Source organism: Camelina sativa, chromosome 4, assembly GCF_000633955.1.
Source record: "Camelina sativa cultivar DH55 chromosome 4, Cs, whole genome shotgun sequence".
Taxonomy (NCBI): domain Eukaryota; kingdom Viridiplantae; phylum Streptophyta; class Magnoliopsida; order Brassicales; family Brassicaceae; genus Camelina; species Camelina sativa.
In genome coordinates this window covers 26604034-26622668 of record NC_025688.1, presented here as the reverse complement: position 1 = coordinate 26622668, position 18635 = coordinate 26604034, and the positions used below count along the sequence as shown (strand labels likewise).

General features: G+C 35.7%; 5 protein-coding genes and 1 pseudogene across 5 annotated transcripts in view; 4 read left to right on the top strand and 2 right to left on the bottom strand.

The window, feature by feature from the left end:
• Positions 1-71, bottom strand: part of LOC104782630 (protein EARLY RESPONSIVE TO DEHYDRATION 15) — a 1227-nt gene extending 1156 nt beyond the window's left edge. The window contains exon 1 of the mRNA XM_010507621.2: positions 1-71. This exon is cut by the window's left edge and continues 46 nt beyond it. The gene's annotated coding sequence lies outside the window, so the exon portion shown is untranslated.
• LOC104782629 (cysteine-rich and transmembrane domain-containing protein A) lies at positions 1852-3278 on the top strand. The gene is made up of 3 exons (XM_010507620.1): positions 1852-2141; positions 2302-2524; positions 2941-3278. Exons 1-3 carry the CDS (start codon positions 2096-2098, stop codon positions 2984-2986), a joined length of 315 nt encoding a protein of 104 aa, XP_010505922.1. The 5' UTR covers positions 1852-2095; the 3' UTR covers positions 2987-3278.
• On the top strand, positions 7279-7844 carry LOC109132619 (EMBRYO SURROUNDING FACTOR 1-like protein 4). Its single transcript, XM_019244383.1, has 2 exons — positions 7279-7386; positions 7494-7844. The coding sequence occupies exons 1-2, from the start codon at positions 7323-7325 to the stop codon at positions 7652-7654; spliced, it is 225 nt and encodes a 74-aa protein (XP_019099928.1). The 5' UTR covers positions 7279-7322; the 3' UTR covers positions 7655-7844.
• Positions 9925-10955, top strand: LOC104782628 (probable calcium-binding protein CML35). The gene has a single exon (XM_010507619.2). The coding sequence runs from the start codon at positions 10113-10115 to the stop codon at positions 10773-10775; it is 663 nt and encodes a 220-aa protein (XP_010505921.1). The 5' UTR covers positions 9925-10112; the 3' UTR covers positions 10776-10955.
• Positions 12984-16860, top strand: LOC104782627 (65-kDa microtubule-associated protein 5-like). The gene is made up of 7 exons (XM_010507616.2): positions 12984-14007; positions 14258-14461; positions 14558-14782; positions 14865-15068; positions 15563-15718; positions 15827-16416; positions 16512-16860. Exons 1-6 carry the CDS (start codon positions 13696-13698, stop codon positions 16379-16381), a joined length of 1656 nt encoding a protein of 551 aa, XP_010505918.1. The 5' UTR covers positions 12984-13695; the 3' UTR covers positions 16382-16416; positions 16512-16860.
• Positions 16866-18232, bottom strand: LOC104782626 (annotated as a pseudogene).

Below are 18635 nucleotides of genomic sequence, written 5' to 3'. Positions count from 1 at the left end.
ATTTTTTTTTTTTTTTTTTTTGAAGAAAGCGAAATGGATTAGGATGAATGAGCAGAACCTACGTTGCAAGAGGATGAGAAGGAAGGAGTAGTTAATATATAAAGTGAGGTTCGGTGACGAAGCTAAGGTTCGGAAAGTCGTGGGCATGATTAAAAAGATGAGAGACAAGTGGGCAGGTCTGGACCCATAGCTAACATGGTTTTGAGTAAATCTGCCGTCCACGTGTTGACGCGTTACTGTTGGCTTTTATTGACTTTTTTTGCTGCGTTTCAATCCTGTTGGCTTACTCACACTAAAAGTTAAAATTGTTTTTATTCTTTTTTTTTTAAATATCTTTAAATTCGGTCGGAAGAGGATAAGGTAGGACTTGGGAAGAAACCTAATCCAGTATAAGCCCACTATCTACAGATGGGCCTAACCCACTCATGATTTGTTTTTTAGTTACTGAGCAGACATCGCTCTACTCCTTACTAAGACGGTAGGACTTGTTTAAGAGATTGTTGTTGGTTACACATATATTGTAGTTGATCGATAATTAATTTTACAAGTTGTTCTTGTGATCGATTTAGAAGAGGAAAATATCTTAGAGGAGATTATTATTGATTAAGGATGACTAGGAATATTCAATAGTGATGTTATTTTCGGGTTTTGGCTTGATCTCATGATTGTGGGGTCTGCCATATTTTGTCAAGTGTGTGTCACTGTAATTGGTTTCGTGCAATATCAATCATTCAACTTGTATATCTTGTTTAATGAGGAGTTTGATTGAATTAAAGAACATCCTTGGATTAGACCAATATGATAGTTTGTATACTTTCTTTAAGTTAACAAGAGTAGGAGATTATATGATTATGTTATCTTTTTTTTTCCCAGACTAGATCGGTGTGGTGATCTGATTTAGAGAAAGTTATCCCTCTTTTAGTTATTGCAATATTGTACCATCGTTTTCGAAATTCAACTCACATTGAAGTTCTTTCTAGCATTTGCTAATTTGCAGATAAAACCCCACATAATACACTCTTTTAACGCTCGTGCAGTATTATTATAGTAGTTCTCAGCTTGTGCTTTTTAGCATATTGTTTTCTTATCAATATTCTCATCATCTTCATGCTAAACTATCTCACCGGGGCAAGAAATGAGATTAATGGTGTATCGTGTTACCAAAAGTATATTCTAGCATATGGCTTCGTCTTAGGTAATGTGCGAACAGGACATAATTTGTAGGAACATCAAGTGTGAGCAAGTTAGTTAAAGAGAGTAATTAAAAGCGCATTATTGGTTTTGATCTTGATCTGAAGTTTATTTCAATAAGGTGCCATCTTTATTAGTGACTTTTGAGCTAATTAAGAATTTGAGGGATATGATTGTGTAACACTGGATACATTAAGAACCGTTGTATAAAAATGTGAAAGAATAATTTTTTTTTTTTTTTTTCAATATGAAAGAAGAAATTAGATGGCTTATCTTCTATTCTATTATGAGTCCTCTGAGCTTGAATGGTTGTTATCAACAAGAGAAGAAAAACTAATTTCAATTATTTTTGGTATTTGTATGCATTTAATTATCATGTTACAAAAAACATACTATCTTTTAACAAGTTAGTAGTAATGTTTAAAAGTCAAAGAGTCAATAAGTTATTGATTTTCTTCTTTATAGTAGAAATCAAATGTAATATATACTGACAAATTCATTCAGGCATCACTAGATTTTTTGTTAAGACACAACACAACACAACACACTAGAAGTCTAGAAGGACGAACATTAAACAACCAATGAAAAAACAACAGTGGAGAAACCGCGTGAATCTTGTTGATTCGTTTTATCATCGTATTGAACGCTAAAGTTATGGATAAAAACAAGAAAAATAAATAACTGCCAAAATTAAAATTAAGAATAAAAAACGCGTTTTACTTAAAACACTCTCCTCCTTTTCCTTTTCCTTCTCTATCGCTCTCTCTATAAACTTTTCTTCCAACTCACACTTTTGGATCTCTCTCTAGGGTTCGTGAATCGTGTGATCTCCTTCTTCCTCCTCCTCCTCTTACGACTTTTTTTTTTCATAATTCGAAGAAAGAGGAGATCAAGAAGAAGAACAATGAGCCAGTACAATCAACCTCCCGTTGGTGTTCCTCCTCCCCAAGGTCACCCTCTATCTCCATTACTTTTTCTTATTCCGGTTTCGAATCGATCAGTAATTAATAGAATTGTTAATTTTTATCATCAGATCTGTTTGTTTTGTTTGTTGATTATGCTGAATTTAATGTGTGATTTTTGTGTGTTTGGGATCTGAATTGTAATTAGGTTATCCACCTGAGGGATATCCAGCACCGAAAGATGCTTATCCACCACAAGGATATCCTCCTCAGCAAGGTTATCCCCCTCAGGGATATCCACCTCAGGGATATCCTCCTCAACAAGGCTATCCTCCTCAGCAAGGCTATCCTCCACCGTACGCTCCACAGTACCCTCCTCCACCGCAGCATCACCAACAACAGAACAACAGTCCTGGCTTTCTTGAAGGATGGTTAGTCACTCACTCACACTCTCACACTCTCATTTTTATTAGTATAATTTGACTTTATTCCCTTATCTGAATATTTCATTACAGATTGTTAGGAATCAAAAATATGTGCATGTGCTACAGCTATAATATTCTTCTCTCTATATCTTCACTTTAGAATATTCCCTTATGTCTTTGATTCTTGTTTTTTAACATGAAAAGAGTGTGAATCTGATGTTGGTTTAGTGAATTTTGCATCTAGCATGTACTGGTTACTACTACATTGTATGTTTAAAAGCAAACTAGATTTGTGATTTTGCTTCCTCTTGTTATTGGTTTGTGAGTGTTTGTTTATGAGTACTTTACTTGTTCAAGTTTTTGTTTGTTTTGTGTTCAATTAAAAACTGAGGTGTGAACAATGTAACTTTTTTGTTTTGCAGTATTGCTGCTCTGTGCTGTTGTTGTCTCTTGGATGCTTGCTTCTGATTGTGGAGTCTCTCTACATTATTAAAAGCTTCTTCGGGATTTGATTGTAAGAGGGTTTTTTTGGTTAAACAAATAAACCCTTTTAATTGATTTGTGGGCATTTAAAAAAAAATTGGATCTCTCGATGATTCTCTTTCCTTTATGTTTTATGTTCTTCGGTTCATAACATTAACTATTCGTCTCTTTGACGTTCTGGCTTTGTTTGTTTGTTTTTTTTTTTTACAATGGGAATGTAAATTGGTGGGGAGACACTATTCTATGCCATAGTTTAATTGCTTTTAGAAGAAAAAAATCTCTCTCTGTGTTCATAATTCATATCTCAATGATTATAGGTTCGTCCATATATCATTGAAAGAAATAGAATCGTTCCGCGTGGAACTTTCACCGAATGTGTATGGTCTTCGATCCACATGGCCACATGGGTTGGTTTGGTTTAGGTCTGGGCATAAAAACCGTACCCGAATACCCAACCCGTAATCCGATCCGAAAAACCGGGTTCGGGTTGGGTACAGGTTTACCTATAAAACTCTATTGGGTTCTATTTTCTAATACCCGTGAGTTCAGGTTAGGGTCGGGTAATATCCGATACCCATTTGGGTACCTATTAAACCCGAACATATAAACATATTTATAATATTTATCATTAATATAATGCAATTACTCCAAAATTATGATTATAATTTTGAATATTTCATTTAGTTTTATACCTAAATATCAAAAATAATCAAAATATCTAAAATATTTTGTTATGTCACTACAAAAAAATGTGTAAGTTGTATCACTTAAATTGTATCACAAAACTAAATGATATAATATTAAATTATTTATTCATAAGTGAAGCAAATATATATGACTTAGCATCAATTATTACAACTGATATTATAATTAACTATTTTGGCATCAATTAATTAAAATTGATTCAATTTCTATTATATTGTGTCATATAAATTTACATCATTTAGATAATTGATGTATCTATTCATTTTTAATAAAATCATTTTTTTAAAACGACACAAAATTTACATCAATCAAAACTGATGCTAAAATAAATTACATTAATAGCATTAATAAATTAAATATTTTTTGACAACAAATTAATGAAAATTTAGAAGATAAATATATAAAAAAATTGAATCCTAATTATTATATAAGAAAATTACATATCTAATAAAACTAAAAAATATTTTTCTTTTTGTTTTGTATGTATTGTTTCTTTATCTTCAGATTATTACAAATCTTAGCTAACCTAATAATTGGGTTTCTCATTTACAATCGTAGATTTTTTTAGATACTGATTTTGAAAAAATAAAATTTTTATAATGAACAAATTTTCCTTTTTAAAATATCAAAATATATAAGATCTGATTTTGTTTCTTTTCTCACCCACGATCTTTCTTATCTGCCCACAACCATCTTAATGTTACTATATTATCTCCAAAAATATTTCTTGTACCAAATCTCTCTCAGTTCTCTCTGGCCTCTTCTTTATTTTATTGTTCTTGAGTTTCCGTTTCGTAACTATGGCTAACTGTTCAGTATTTTCTCATTTTTGTTCATTACTCAGGCGGCAAATCCATCATGAGCGTTGTTATTGTTACAAACAACCGAAACAGTTTTGCAGTTAAATCCATCATAGGCGAGAAAGAAAATTGGGAATTGTGTATTTGTCTTCACGGTTTGGGAAAACAAAAGTAAGATATTCTAAAATTTTCTACATACAATTATTGTTTTAATTGAGTTAAAGTATTCTACAATTTAGATTTTTTTTTCTTTTTACTGTAATCTAAATTTGCAGATAAATGTCCTCAACTACAATGATAATTCAAAGGTTCATAATCATGATCATGACTACATGTAGAAGACAAGAACCAGAAGAAAGAATGAAAGTTTTCAAGATTGATGAAAAAAGATGTGATGCTAAATCATGTTTGTGATTGTTTATTTCTATTATTTTTAGTGATGTATTGCAAAAATCTTTCAAAGATTTTATTTCAATTGAAAAGGAGTGATTTTAGGAGAAAATTTTGACATAGCAATTAATGGATGAACAGAAATTTCTGAAAATATTTAAACTAATATATTTTTTTTTGTTTTTAAAATAATATATTACGTTCATTTTAGGTTATTTTCAACTGATACAAATATTACTATCAGTTATCATAAGTGATACAATTATTATAAGTATTTATGAAATTAAAACTAATTTTTTTGAACGATTATTTATAAATGATATAAATATTTTACATCACTTTTTATAATTGAAACAAAAATATTAACATCATTTCTATTAATCGATGTGAAATTTAAATCACTTTTTGCAATCGATGCAAATTAACATCGATTACAAAAATCGATACAAATATTTTGAATATTAACATCAGTTTAAAATAAATTGATACAAATTATTTGCATCAACAAAATATAAATCATTCATTAAAGTGATGCAAATTATTTTTACATCATTTAAAGGTGATGCAGATATTTAAAATAAATGATGTAAAATAAGCTTTTTTTGTAGTGTGTAAGTCAAAATTTAACTAAATTTATTTAAATTTAATTATATTTTTTCGGGTACCCGGTAGTTCGGGTACTAATCGGGTTCTAAAATTTGTAACCCAAACCGACCCGAACCTGATAGTACCCAAACCGAACCGAACCCATATATCTAAAAATATCCAATGGATTCTATTTTTCTAAACCCGTTTACCCGAACCCGAATGGATAATACCCGAACCCGAACGGGTTACCCGAATGGGTTACCCGAATGCCCAGCCCTAGTTTGGTTCCATTATTGCTGTTTGTTTGGTGATGGCTTTAATCAGGGCGAATAAGAGATTAGTATGAAAATGATATAGCAACTGTTATCAAGGGGAATGAAGATTAGTATGATAAGTTATTGCAACTAGTACAAACATAAACATTACAATCACAAAAATCTATTAAAAAGAAATCCAAACAACATAACATCCAGAACAGGCATGACCCATGAATAAAAAGCCTAATTGGCGAAGTCATAATTACGAGAGGAAGGACTCAAGAAACGTAGATGCATCATCAGGCGACGACCCATACCGTTTTGTTTCGCCGTTGACATAAAGAATCAAACCGTTTTGGTTCTTTATCCCCACAACAATTGCATTATCTTTCTTAAATCCGTTTGTCGACATTGATTGAACACAAGGTTTAGTCTTGTCGACACATTCTACTCGACTTGGCTTTGGATAATAGAAATCGGTTGGGAAAAAATTGAACTGAAGAAGACCCGACATTGAAATCAAATCGAACGAAACTCAACAACTTTGTGAATGTGTGTATTTAAGTATTTCTCGTGTGGTTTGTATTCCTTTTATTTCGTTTTATATATAGAATGTGGAATAAGGGGTTCAGAGTGATTATGGGACTTTGAAGTTTCTTGGGCTTTACGAGTTTTGCTTGAGGAAAAAGTCTAGCTTGGTTAGGGTTTGAAAAGTCTTTAATCTGATCTGCTTTTGACGCCTTTGACATTAATCACGCATCTAGAAACAACTAGAAGAATAAAGCAACGATGGTTTAAATATGAACATTTTTTTTTTACTTATCTTATGGCTTATGCATAGACATCTACAAATTGAAAACCACATGAATCAAGAATATAACCGTCATCGTCTGGTCTCCAATTTACAACAAAAACAGTTGATGATCCCTGGGATATTGAGAGTTAGGAACGAAAGCTGAGGGTGGTTATGAAGTTGTATCTATGACCACTAATAATGTGCTCTGTTTTGGCCTTTCGGTGTATGTCATTTGTTTTTGCATCTGTTTGGAAACGAGGATAAGACGACCCTTACTTAAATACAAAATTTGGTCCAAAGTCTCATTGCATCCTTCTTGAGGTTTAAGAATTGTGCGAGAGCGTCTTGAGGAAGAATTGTTGCAATGTATCATGTATGGTTACATTTTCACAAGTAATAAAATCCGAATCGCTAAAGTCGTGATGTTTTCGATCTTTGAAAGCTCCAAAATCCTGGCAGATGAAACTGAATTTTGAACTGCAATATCCATGAAGCAATCGTTTATTGATTTTTCATGGAACAAGAGAGTGGTTTTGTTAAAAGCTTGAAGTAAGAGGTTCCCTGTTGACAAAGCTTCTAAGATCAGTCCTATTACAACAAACAAACCGAAATATTTGGAAAGCTCAAAGATCATGACCGCAGAAAAATATATATTATCATAAATTGCCTGATTTAAGCTCTCTATTTCCTCTATATATATAGAAGATTACGCTTTGGATTTTACAACAACTCAGTAAGATATCTAAAAACACACAAACATCATATCCCTTAATGATATTCAAACCATGAAATCATCACATGCATCTCTCGTCTGCATACTATTGCTTTCTCTATTGGCTCTACATCAATGTATGTATAATTAGTTGTCTAGCTCATATATACTGTTTACTAAATATTTCTTTGCTTTAGAGCCATCAAAAAGTTGAGTTGATGTGTGTTTCAACTTAAATATGTAGGTGCAAGGATAGGAAGATCAAACAAAGTGGATATGTCTGCATGCTTCCTTGGCGATTGCAACAATGTTTTCGAAGGCGGCTGTTATTGCTGCCCCAAAACGCCAGCTCTTTGCTGGGCTGAAAAAGATTACTGCACCACTTATTGTCAATCTCAAAGCTAAAAAAACCTCTGATAGACTGATCTACAACTACATGTTCCATTTTTAGATATACACCTATTGTCATTTGTGTTTGCATCTGTTTAGCAACGAGAATAAGAGTATTTCATATTACATGTACATACTAGGCCCAAGTCACATGCCCCGACCTTGAGGTTTAAAGATCTTGTAATCGTTAACATTGTACGGATACTTCGTTTACAAGTAATACTTATACAATAAGATTCGTATTGATGTTTTTTTGTTCTTTTTTTTCCATAATCTGGCCGGAGTCTCAGCATTTAAACTCTATTTAAGACTTGTGACAACCGACAAGAAGGGCACTCTTGCCATTTAAGACTTCTAGTGGCCTACAATGATTGAAATCGTAGTATGAAGATTCGAACTCTAGTCGTCAATCACATGATGATTCTTTCAACCACTTAACCATATGCATCTCTTTGGGAGTAGATTAGCATGGTCCCCGCACAAAAATGATATACGCACAGATCAAAAAATGTTTTTGTTGTTGTTAACTCTTCTAAGACCATACTTATTGCACATACCACCACTTGGGGTATCAAGAAAAATAATTAATAATATTTTAATTGAATTAAATTGTTTTATTATTTTTTAATTTATACAACCAATCATATGAAAACATGTGGCAGATTCAGTGTCTATAAGAATCTGGGTAGAGATACTAGTGTCTCTTCTCTCCACCTTTTTGTCATTTTTTTATTTTATTTTTTGTTCTCATCCTTGGTCGAGTATGTGCAATAATCTTGCTCTAATGCTTGATGAATCCGAATCACTAATTCTGCGTCATGTTTTCTATCTTTGAAATCTTGCACAATTCTCGGAGATGGAAGCAGAATCCAAAACTGTAACATCCATTAAGCAATCACTTTGACTTTCCAAAGGGAGAATAGTTGTTATTTAGTTAGAGCATCATCAGCGGGAGAACCAATTTACGATTACTCAAAAAAAATATATTTTAATATATAATTTATAAAAAACTGACATATTTAAAAAAAAGGCTGAGAAACATTGCTTCCCTAAATACTTTGAGCAAGGTTGCTTTCTTTCTCTCTTTTTTTATAATTTTTTATTAATTTTTAATAAGAGAATTTAGGGGAAATAACCTCTAGTAATGATGGTCTAGAAGCTTTGATTGTAAGAATTTGTCTTTGGACGAAGGAGTACATAGCTTGCAAAAATGCTACACTAGAGAGATTTAAGTAGAGAGAGATTCATACATAATTCATAAGACGTACTACTTGGGGCGGCTCTAGTTCCAATATATATATTAACCTTATAAAAGTTTCTTCAAATACTGAGAAGGCAGCTAAAATAGAAAGACTTTCTTAATTTGCCTCGTATCAATCTGTTATCTGCTGCAATTTTATAATATCTTCGAAATGACAAGAGATAAAGTTATAAACTAGTCGGTTCGATCAAATTTTGTTATCATTTCTCTACACACAAATTGTTTTTTTAAGACGAAAGGCGGTCACGGCCGTACCAAACCAAGTAGTGCGTCTTACGTTCTGTAGATATTTTTCCCAAACTTTTTTATAGCCGAAAAAGTTGAATTAATATTGTTTTGCTAATGCTGTCGATACTTTTGGTTTCATAAAAATCCTTTGACGGAAAAAAGAACACACAACGTGTTTGGCCACGCCGAGGTAACCACTAAAAAAGGTCTCATGCAAATGTTGAGAAATTTACACAATACAATATGCCTTTTTGGAAGGAACAAAATATTGATCGACTACAAAAAAAAAAGAGAAGAAGACCACAATTTTCTCACTGATTATGCTTTCGCGTGTCACGAAAAAGAGACATGAACCAAACTTTACGCCAAGTACAAATTAAACCATAGTCCCCAAAAACATTGAGGCATGACTAGACGACCACTGCACCTGCATACCAATGACGATGTCAGAACCCATAAATTTTAAATCGAATCCAACAAAACACCAAAACATAATCCCATGTACTAGTAATCAGACAATTACATATTTTTTTTTTTGTTTCTTTTACTCCAACTATGTTTAGGAGAAAAATCAGCTTTAAACAAAAAAACACTAAATAATTAAATTAGGTAATATTTGTTTCCTACCCAACAGATACGTTGAAACTATTTTAAAAACGGCTAATGAATCGGAGAGTCATTATAGTAGTAAAAAATGTAATCAACCTAATAAAGAAAAAATCAAATAAAAATAAATAAATAAAGAATGATTCATGAGAGTATATATATATATATGTAAGTATCAAAAAAAAAAGGAAAAAAAAAAACACGAAACCACTACTCTCTCCTACGAAGCTTCGTGGAAGCTGCCATGGCTACTCTCTTTCTCTTCCCATTTAATACCCTTCCTTCCTCGTTCTTTCCTCTCAAACCAGAGATCAAAGCCAACAAGAATCAAAACTCATCTCTCTCTCTCTATATCTCTCTTTATATTCTTCTCCGATAATGAAGCTCGCCGCTAGCCTCAGCCGCATCAGCCCAAAACGTCTCTTCCGCTCCAAATCAAAAGCTTCAGTCTCCAGATCTGAGCCTTCTTCCTTCAGCTCAAATGCTTCTTCCTCTTCCTCCGATGGATCCTACGGTAACCTCATCAAACCAGGTCCAACCGCTACTCCCATCAGTGTTCTCCCTCAAAGCTCCGGAGATTTTTACACCGAGCTTGTCCAAGCGTTTAAACTCATCGACCGTGACGACGACGGCGTTGTTTCTAGAGGAGATCTCGCTGCGCTTCTTAGCAGGTTAAGCCCTGAACCGCCGAGTCAAGAAGAGGTTAGCTTGATGCTTAAAGAAGTCGACGGAGATGGAGACGACGATGGTGGTTGTATCAGCCTCGAAGACCTTGCTAGCCGTGTAGCTGGTACGTCAGGGCAAGGATCTGTAGAGACGGAGGAGCTGAGAGAGGTGTTTGAGTACTTCGACGCGGATCGTAACGGGAAAATATCGGCGGAGGAGTTGCACAGAGTCTTTGGAGTGATCGGTGACGAACGGTGCACGTTAGATGAGTGTGTGCGTATGATAGCGACCGTTGATAGAAATGGCGACGGTTTTGTTTGCTTCGAAGACTTTTGCCGCATGATGGAGCTTCAAAGCAGCTCCAGCGATGAATGATCTGATCATCATCATCATTAGTATCATTTTGTTTGATTGATGATGGTGACATCACTATATTTGCTCTTTTATTTTTGTTATCTTTTTTTCATATAAACAAATATATTTATTTTACTTTCTAATCTCTATTTAGCGGTGGGGATATTATTAATTAATTTCATAACGGCAATTAAGCAAACACTTAAATCGCTCACCTTTGGTTTATACAATAATTTAAACAAGACGTCTCTCTTATGTGAACAAATGTTTCTAGTGTCACTCATCCGTTTGTTGAAAGATTTGTCTTTTAGGTGAAAAAGACTAGTAATTTATCTACTAATAACTTGATGATGCGTTTGAGGTGGCTAAAAATAAGTAGATGAGAAGGAGAAAGACTAGATCACATGGCTTAAAATCCTTACCACTCGAAATCTACTAATCAGCTCTCTCTATCTCCAATTATTAAGCATGCATTATCTCCTTCTTAATTACTTTTTTTTACTAATCCTTTAATCATCTCAATCTAATAGGAGTACTATTGTTCTTGAGATTGAGGTGATTAAGGATTCAGAGTTGTTCTTGGGTTCAGAGTTCGAATTGCTTTAAAATTGAAAGCTAGGAGTCTAGGACCAATCAATCGTCTCACTTTATAAAACTTCAATATTCTCAATAGAAGATAATATTCGTGGGAAAAAAAAAGGATAGAAGATAATATTCTTGTAAGAATTTTTATTCATAATGTTATCACACATTTGATGTAAACTATTATGACTATTGACTATACATCATACATGTTTTGGTCGACGTTCTAATTACAGAAATATTTTTGGTCAACAATCTTTTTTCATGTATTAACTACCGAAAACGTTTCACACTTTCTAACGATGTTTGATTGGTGTATAGTTTTAGGTACAAAGGAAAAAGAATAATGGTAATTAAATTTTGGAGGGACTATGTCCACAGCATTTGTCAAGAGCAAGTGCGCCAACCAACTGTACTCCACTCTCGACTCGTGGTCTAGAGTGTATGGACCCTCCCCATCTTCAATGTTTTTTCTTCTTTTTTCTTTTGGTAAATATGCGAATATATTTTACCTTCTACAAGCAATTATTTACTCTAAATCCCAATAGAATCCGCCGAATTCTAAATTGGAAGTAAACGAAAAAGATACATGCACCACAAGGTCCAACGATAAAAGCCGAGTCTCTCTCGAATCCTAACCACACACATACGTGTAGAATGTTCGAACCACCACAAGAATTTTTAATTGGTTAGTTAGTAAATGGACTTTATCAATGCATTTAAATTTATAAGAAGCAACGCGTAGAAACATGATTGAGCTTAAAGAATCAAACTCCCTGCCGGAGGTATAAATGCTTTCTATGAATTCTTTAATGTTAGGGACGACAGAAATAATATGAAAGTATAGTTCAATAATACTTTAAGTTCTATTATTAAGTTTTTATGAGATTTCTGTTGATTAGAATAGGTACAACTCCACATGGCTCTCTTTATTTAGTCAGCGAATGTTACTTCATGACATGGAAATGACTCAATGAGATTAACTCTCGGTAAAATGTTTCAAATTTGAATACTCTTATTTCAGTTGTATATGTTTCAAACAAGAAGGATATGGTATTTTAGATTTTGGTTTTGCACTTCTCAATAATGGTGGGGTTTTGGATCTATCGACATTTATGTATGACTTTTCATATAGCTACAAATTTTGAAAGTTCTTGTGATGCTTCCTCGTCTGCTCACGCATAGTATTATTGTAAAACACATTTGTATTATTGTATACTTGGCTGCTTGTAATATCTTCCAAGTTCTGAGAAGTGTGAACGTGTTTTGGCATTTTGTTGGATAGAAATAGCCACGAAACATCATCGAGACTGATGGATGATAGGCATGTATGTTCCTTTCAATGTTGTTTAATTGTTGGTATCAAACAAAACAACTGGGATAAAAAATAAGAACAGTAAAAAATTTGGATTAGTATTTACAAATCCTCACTAAAACTCCCAAATCATACCAACCCTAGTAAAGTATAATTGTGTTGTAAAACAGAGATGTAATGTAATAGTCCATAAGTTAGTGTAATTTTGTACTAGAGTTGGAATTTGGAAACTATTTTGATTGTTGTGTAGTTTACGCGTGCGTGCGGTAAAGACAGAATAGGACAAATGACGCGTGCGGTGTGTATGGCTCAGGGAAAGATTAGATCCCCAGCGAAACTGGAACTACAAAACATAAAACATGAACACGGGTTTCTCTTAACGTCGACATCATCACTTACGGTCCCATACTCCATTTCTTATCAAACACAACGAATGAATCCAGAACTTAACAAATTTCTTCTAGTGAACCTACTACATACACTAGAGGGGAAAAAAAAAGAACGTAAAAAGGGCTCATTAGAAGTTCTTAATGGGCCTACGGTCAGGCCTATAATTGAATTCAACTTTTTAATCTCTCACTCAACCCTAAATTAAAATGCTTCTCTTTTTTTTTTTTTTTTGTATCATGATGCTCCTCTTCTTCTTCTTCCTCGGTTACAACGGCACCGGAGACTTCGATGAAACGATCGTCGCCGTCGAGGTCGTCCATTATGAGTGTGATGCGGAGTTCCTCAAATCAGTTGACGGTGGCCGAACATCGAAACAGTCGGTTCGGTTTTCCTTGAGTTCCCACCGAGACTACCCGTCACTGGATCCTCGCTCTCAAGGGCGCCGCCATTTGTGCGATTGCGAATGGCGAGAGGATTAATAAAACAAGGGGCCCAAAGTCCAGTAAATATGAAAGGCCCATCAGGATCCAAAGGAAGAATTCAAAACATGTGTTACTACTACTCTCTCTCTCATCATCGCGCCAAACTCAAACGCAGAGAGGCAGTTACATTTTCGAATCTTCTGCTCCTCCTAGATCGATTTGCTTTTCCGAGATGAAGAACCGTGAAATTGAACCATCACTAGGTCTTCCGGCGCCGGAACAAGTAGCTCCACCGCCTGAATCTTTGACCACCAGTCGCGCTTCGCTTCTCGACACCACCGCTAGCTCTTCCCTTCTTGTGGAGCTGCTCAAGTCGCACTCTTGTTCCTTCTGTTCCGGGATGGAGAATCCTGAATTTGAACCATCAGTAGATCTGCCGGTGCCGGAACAAGTAGCGCCACCGCCTATTTCTTCGATCACCAGTCGCGCTTCGCTTCCCGGCACCACCGCGACCGCTCGCTCTTCCCTTCTTAAGGAGTTGCAGGTAACTCCTATGTTCTCAGATCTCTCGCTTTCCTCCGTAGCTTAGCAATTTCCCTGAATTATGTCGAGTTAGTCTGCCTTTTGAATTGCCGGCGAATGTGATTTCCGGCGAGTTACTACACAATTGAGTATCAAATTTGTTTTGCTAGGGTTCATGCTTCTGATCTGATTGCTTTCTGCTGATTCCTTCTTCTGATAACTGTGTCTTTCCTTCCTTGATTAGTTCGGAATTTGTTTTTGTGCTGATGTAGAACCTCTGGATCGATATTGGTGAAAGTTACAATGAGAGAGTTAAGATGACGCTAGAACTTGAGCAGGAATGTCTGGATATATACACTAAGAAGGTTGAGGAAACTCGCAAGTACAGAGCTGAGTTACAGCGTTCGTTAGCTGAAGCCGAAGCTGAAGTTACTAGCCTCACGTCTGCACTTGGTGTACAAGTTTCGTTTTCATGGGTATGGTACTCTCTTAGCATCACTACCTGTTTCTTTTACAGGGAGCAGACATGGTTTTTTCTAATGTATGTTGTTTTTTTCCTTCTGTTTGAGAAGAAAGCAGGCACTTTAAAACATCGCATCTCCACTATAAAGCCTGTACTGGAAGATCTGCGGCTAAAGAAAGATCTAATATGGAAAGAATTCTCTGTGATACTGACACAAATAGCAGAGATCTCTTCTCACATAGCAGGAAATGATTATCCTGGCAACTCTGCCGAATTGACCCAAATAAATTTGGATGGACTTAGAGCACATCTGCAATATCTTCACAATGAAAAGGTGATCCTATATTTATGTGTACACATTGGTTTGTTGTTTCAAAACGTTTGTGGTTATGTACTTACCTTTATTTCAATTTCAGGCTGCCCGGCTGCAGAAAGTCAACTCTCATCTCAGTGCTATCCATGAGTTGTCAGAGATAATGTCATTTGATTTCCCTGAGGCCTTGATTAAAGTCCATAAAAGCTTGACCGGGGTATCAAAAAGCATCTCTGATGTTACTCTTGCTAGATTGACAAAACTTGTAGAGTCTCAGAAGAAGGAGAAATGTCGGAGGCTGTTTCAGGTGATCAATGAATTCTTGGGAACTATTCTGACATAGATTTTTGCATTATACTTTAGCCATTTATTATCCTGATAGAGTAGTGCACATATGAGCTAGTTTGCTGATTTACACTTTGGGTTGAGAAAGGATATTCACTTTCTTACCTTTTTGACGAGCCAATTTTTAGTGCTGCTTATGTAGCTCTCCCAGCAAGCACCCGAGCATATGTTTTGACAAAATTTAGACATTGTTATCACTTTGCGACCTTTTACTCTTTTGTTTTCGTTTTTTTTTTAAATATGTAGTAACATGCAGGTCGGAACAGCAGTCAAGGCCTTTGCTGATTATTGTATATGTATATGATTTCTCATTATAGCATTCAGGATCAGTAAAAGCACTTTCTTATTCAGTAACCTTGTACCATTTTTCACTGGAATGAAGAAATTCTGGAAATCCACAAAAGGCAAACTATGGCTAGTTAGGATTGATGATCTAATTTTCTTATTTCTTTTCAGTTACGGGGTTTGTTAAGAAACATGCATGAGCTGTGGGAGCTAATGAAAACACCTGTGGATGAGAGGAGAAGATTTGACCGTTTGAGTAGTTTACTCTCTCATGCAGCTGATGATGCCTTGGAAAAAGGCTGCCTCGGTCTGGACATTGTTCGGGAGGTAATGCGACCATTTTTCCCCTTAGTTACATATCATATTCATCTATTCTGATATGTCCCTGTCAGCGAGTATGTAACTTTGTTCCCAACTCTAATATTTTGTTCGTAGGCTAAAGATGAAGTGGAAATACTGAATGCCCTGAAGGAAAGCATGGCCATAGACAGGACACGGGTGTCTGATCCAGCAGAGCAGCTACAGCCGGGAAAACAAGTGATCCTGCAGGGAGAACAACCAGCTAATCCAGATGCACAGGGAGAAGGCTGCAAACAGATAGATGAGGCCAACGCCTGTGAGTTCGTGGGGTATGCGGTTAGGATGATAGAAAGTTGGAAGGAACCATTTCAGAACAGTGGTAATGAAAGGTCTCTAAAAGTTCTTGAAGACTTCCAGAAGCTCTTTGCAAGCTTTTACTCTCTCCCAGAAATAGAGGAGCATATGTCAGCCACTTACGGTAGTGCAGCAGCTGCAGCTACGGTGATACCATACTTTGAGAACATTGTAAAGTCTGCCGGTGGTCTAGATATTGGTGCTGATGAGTATAAGAGGTATTCTCTAGAACGTTCTCGGCAAAGAAGAGAGTCAAGAGACAAAGAAGAAAATGGAGAGAGGAAAAGTAAAGAGGAAGAAATTGGGATAGAGGAAATTGGTTATAGCGACAGGTAAATGTACAAGAGGAAGGAAGAAAGTGAACAGTTGAGGTAAGATGTCTCGGATTGAAAGGTTTTTTAGCTCTAAAACTGATTTGGGTTCATTGGATTATGCTTCCTTCCTCCTCCAACTAGTTGCTTTGCAGATGCAGGTATAACAATGAAGAGAGATATATGAAGAGGAGTCAAGATGGAGTTTGATGGAAAACAAAAAGAAAGAAGAGAAATTGCAAGTCTGTCTCCTGCAAGATCTTGACACAAAATTGTAATGCAAGCCAGAGTGTTTCCATATTACAATAACATTTTGTCTCAAGAAACTTGTTACTATAGTAATAAGCAGACACATTGCAGATTATCATGAATATTGTAACCTCAGTTGCATTGTCCCTCAGTCATTCCCTCTGTTTATATATAGCTTTTGCCACTGCACATAAAAAGATATGGAATGTGAGTGATTTGCCAACCCGTTGCCATTTCAGGAGTTGTTGTACTAAAGTCTCTGGTAGAAACCGAGTGTTTTTAGATATTATCTTACAATGCTTAATATATCGATCAGCTTTAACAGGCAAGCTTGTTGAAGCATTGCAATTTCTTCCGCTTAAAAGAAAGACATCACCAGACACCAAAAATATAACAATACTACTACTATTTGACTTCTCTGCAACATAGAGAGAGATATACTCAGGTTTTGCTTCTTCCTGGACTGAACAGCGTAGAGCCCACCAACAACATTTATGGAGAAAGCTGGGTGCAGAGAAGAAAATAATATTTTGGGCCCAGTAATCCTGTATAAATAAATATCCATTGAACTCTCAACCAACCCTAAGGATTTTATTTCTCGCTCGCCCATGGATAAGACGGAGAGCAGAAGAAAGGTAGTCATGAATAAAGAGGAACTGCTTTTGTTCGTTGAAAAGAAGCGGAAGGAGGGATCCCGTAGGGACTCTCTTCTCCCCGAGTCCGATCTCGGGCTCTCCATTGACGAGATAGAGAGCAACAAAGTAGTAACCATGATGAGTAAGGTGGACAGCTATCTCGCCGCCACGGAACTTATTTTAGCGATTGTTGCTTCTCACGAGAAGATGTTGGCGGAGCAGGATTCGGCCGGGAGTATTTAACCCTTGGGCTCCCCGTTGCTATCGTAAAACCGCTGGAAAACCTTGTCCACGGTGGCGTTAACCTCCGGATTGGTGTAGCACCACGCGGCGATCAACCCGTTTGGTTTCTTGAGCACGTGTTTCACGTTGCTGTAAAAAGTCGTGAGGTCGAACCAGTGAAGGGCTTGTGCGACTGTGACTAAATCGACTGATGATTCTGGTGCCACTAGCTTCTCGATCTCAGATGTAGTCATCGTCGGTGGAGTGAGTTCGTAACGGACGTTGGGAAGCTTTGCAGCAAATTCAAGTTGCTTTGAACTCGTGTCCGTAGCAATCACCTTCTTGTATATTCCCGCTAGCTGAGAAAGATTAAAATTAGTAACAACGGTCCAAATTGATATTTTTGAATCAAAAGTGTATCAAACACATAACATGATATAGTTAGATAAAGGTTGAATAATACAAAAAAAAAAAAAAAATTGAAGACTAATTACATGTCAACTGGGAATTGAATTTACCGATCGTGAGGCTTAGCCGCTTCCAGCGCCTACGTCCCAAGCAAGGTCGTGGCACGGAGTTTTCGATGCGATGAATTCGAAGAGTTTGATTGGATAATTTGGTCGTGCTGCTGCGTATTGCTCGGCTTGCTTGATGAATAATTTCGCCATTTTTTTCTTTTCTTCCGGATGTTTACTTTTGTTTCTTTAAACACGCAAAAGCTTTTAGTCTTTTAACTTGTGGGGGTTTGAAGGATTCGATGTATCTATCTATATCATACGTTAGAAGGATTCGAGAGGAAGAGGGTCAAACTTGAATTGATCAAAAACAGTGACTTTCCCGGGAAGGCTATATATGCTTTGTTTAGTTTGTTAAATAAAGTTTAGATGGGCTTTTATGGACTTTTATTAGCCCAATATAAAAACCACCATTTCATCAGTTTATGAAAAGGCATATTTGAATATCATATCACTGGAAGTACCTTTTTTTTTATTTTGGAATTTCTTGCCACATAATTTGTAACTGTAATAAAAATCTATATAATTAGGTGGGTGGGTAAATAGTTTTAGTAAGGGTATTAATATAAATAATTAAACTGATACTTGAATGTAGAATAATAAAAATTCAATTCCCAAAAATAGAATGGTTAAGTGTGTGTGTGTGTGTGGGGGGGGG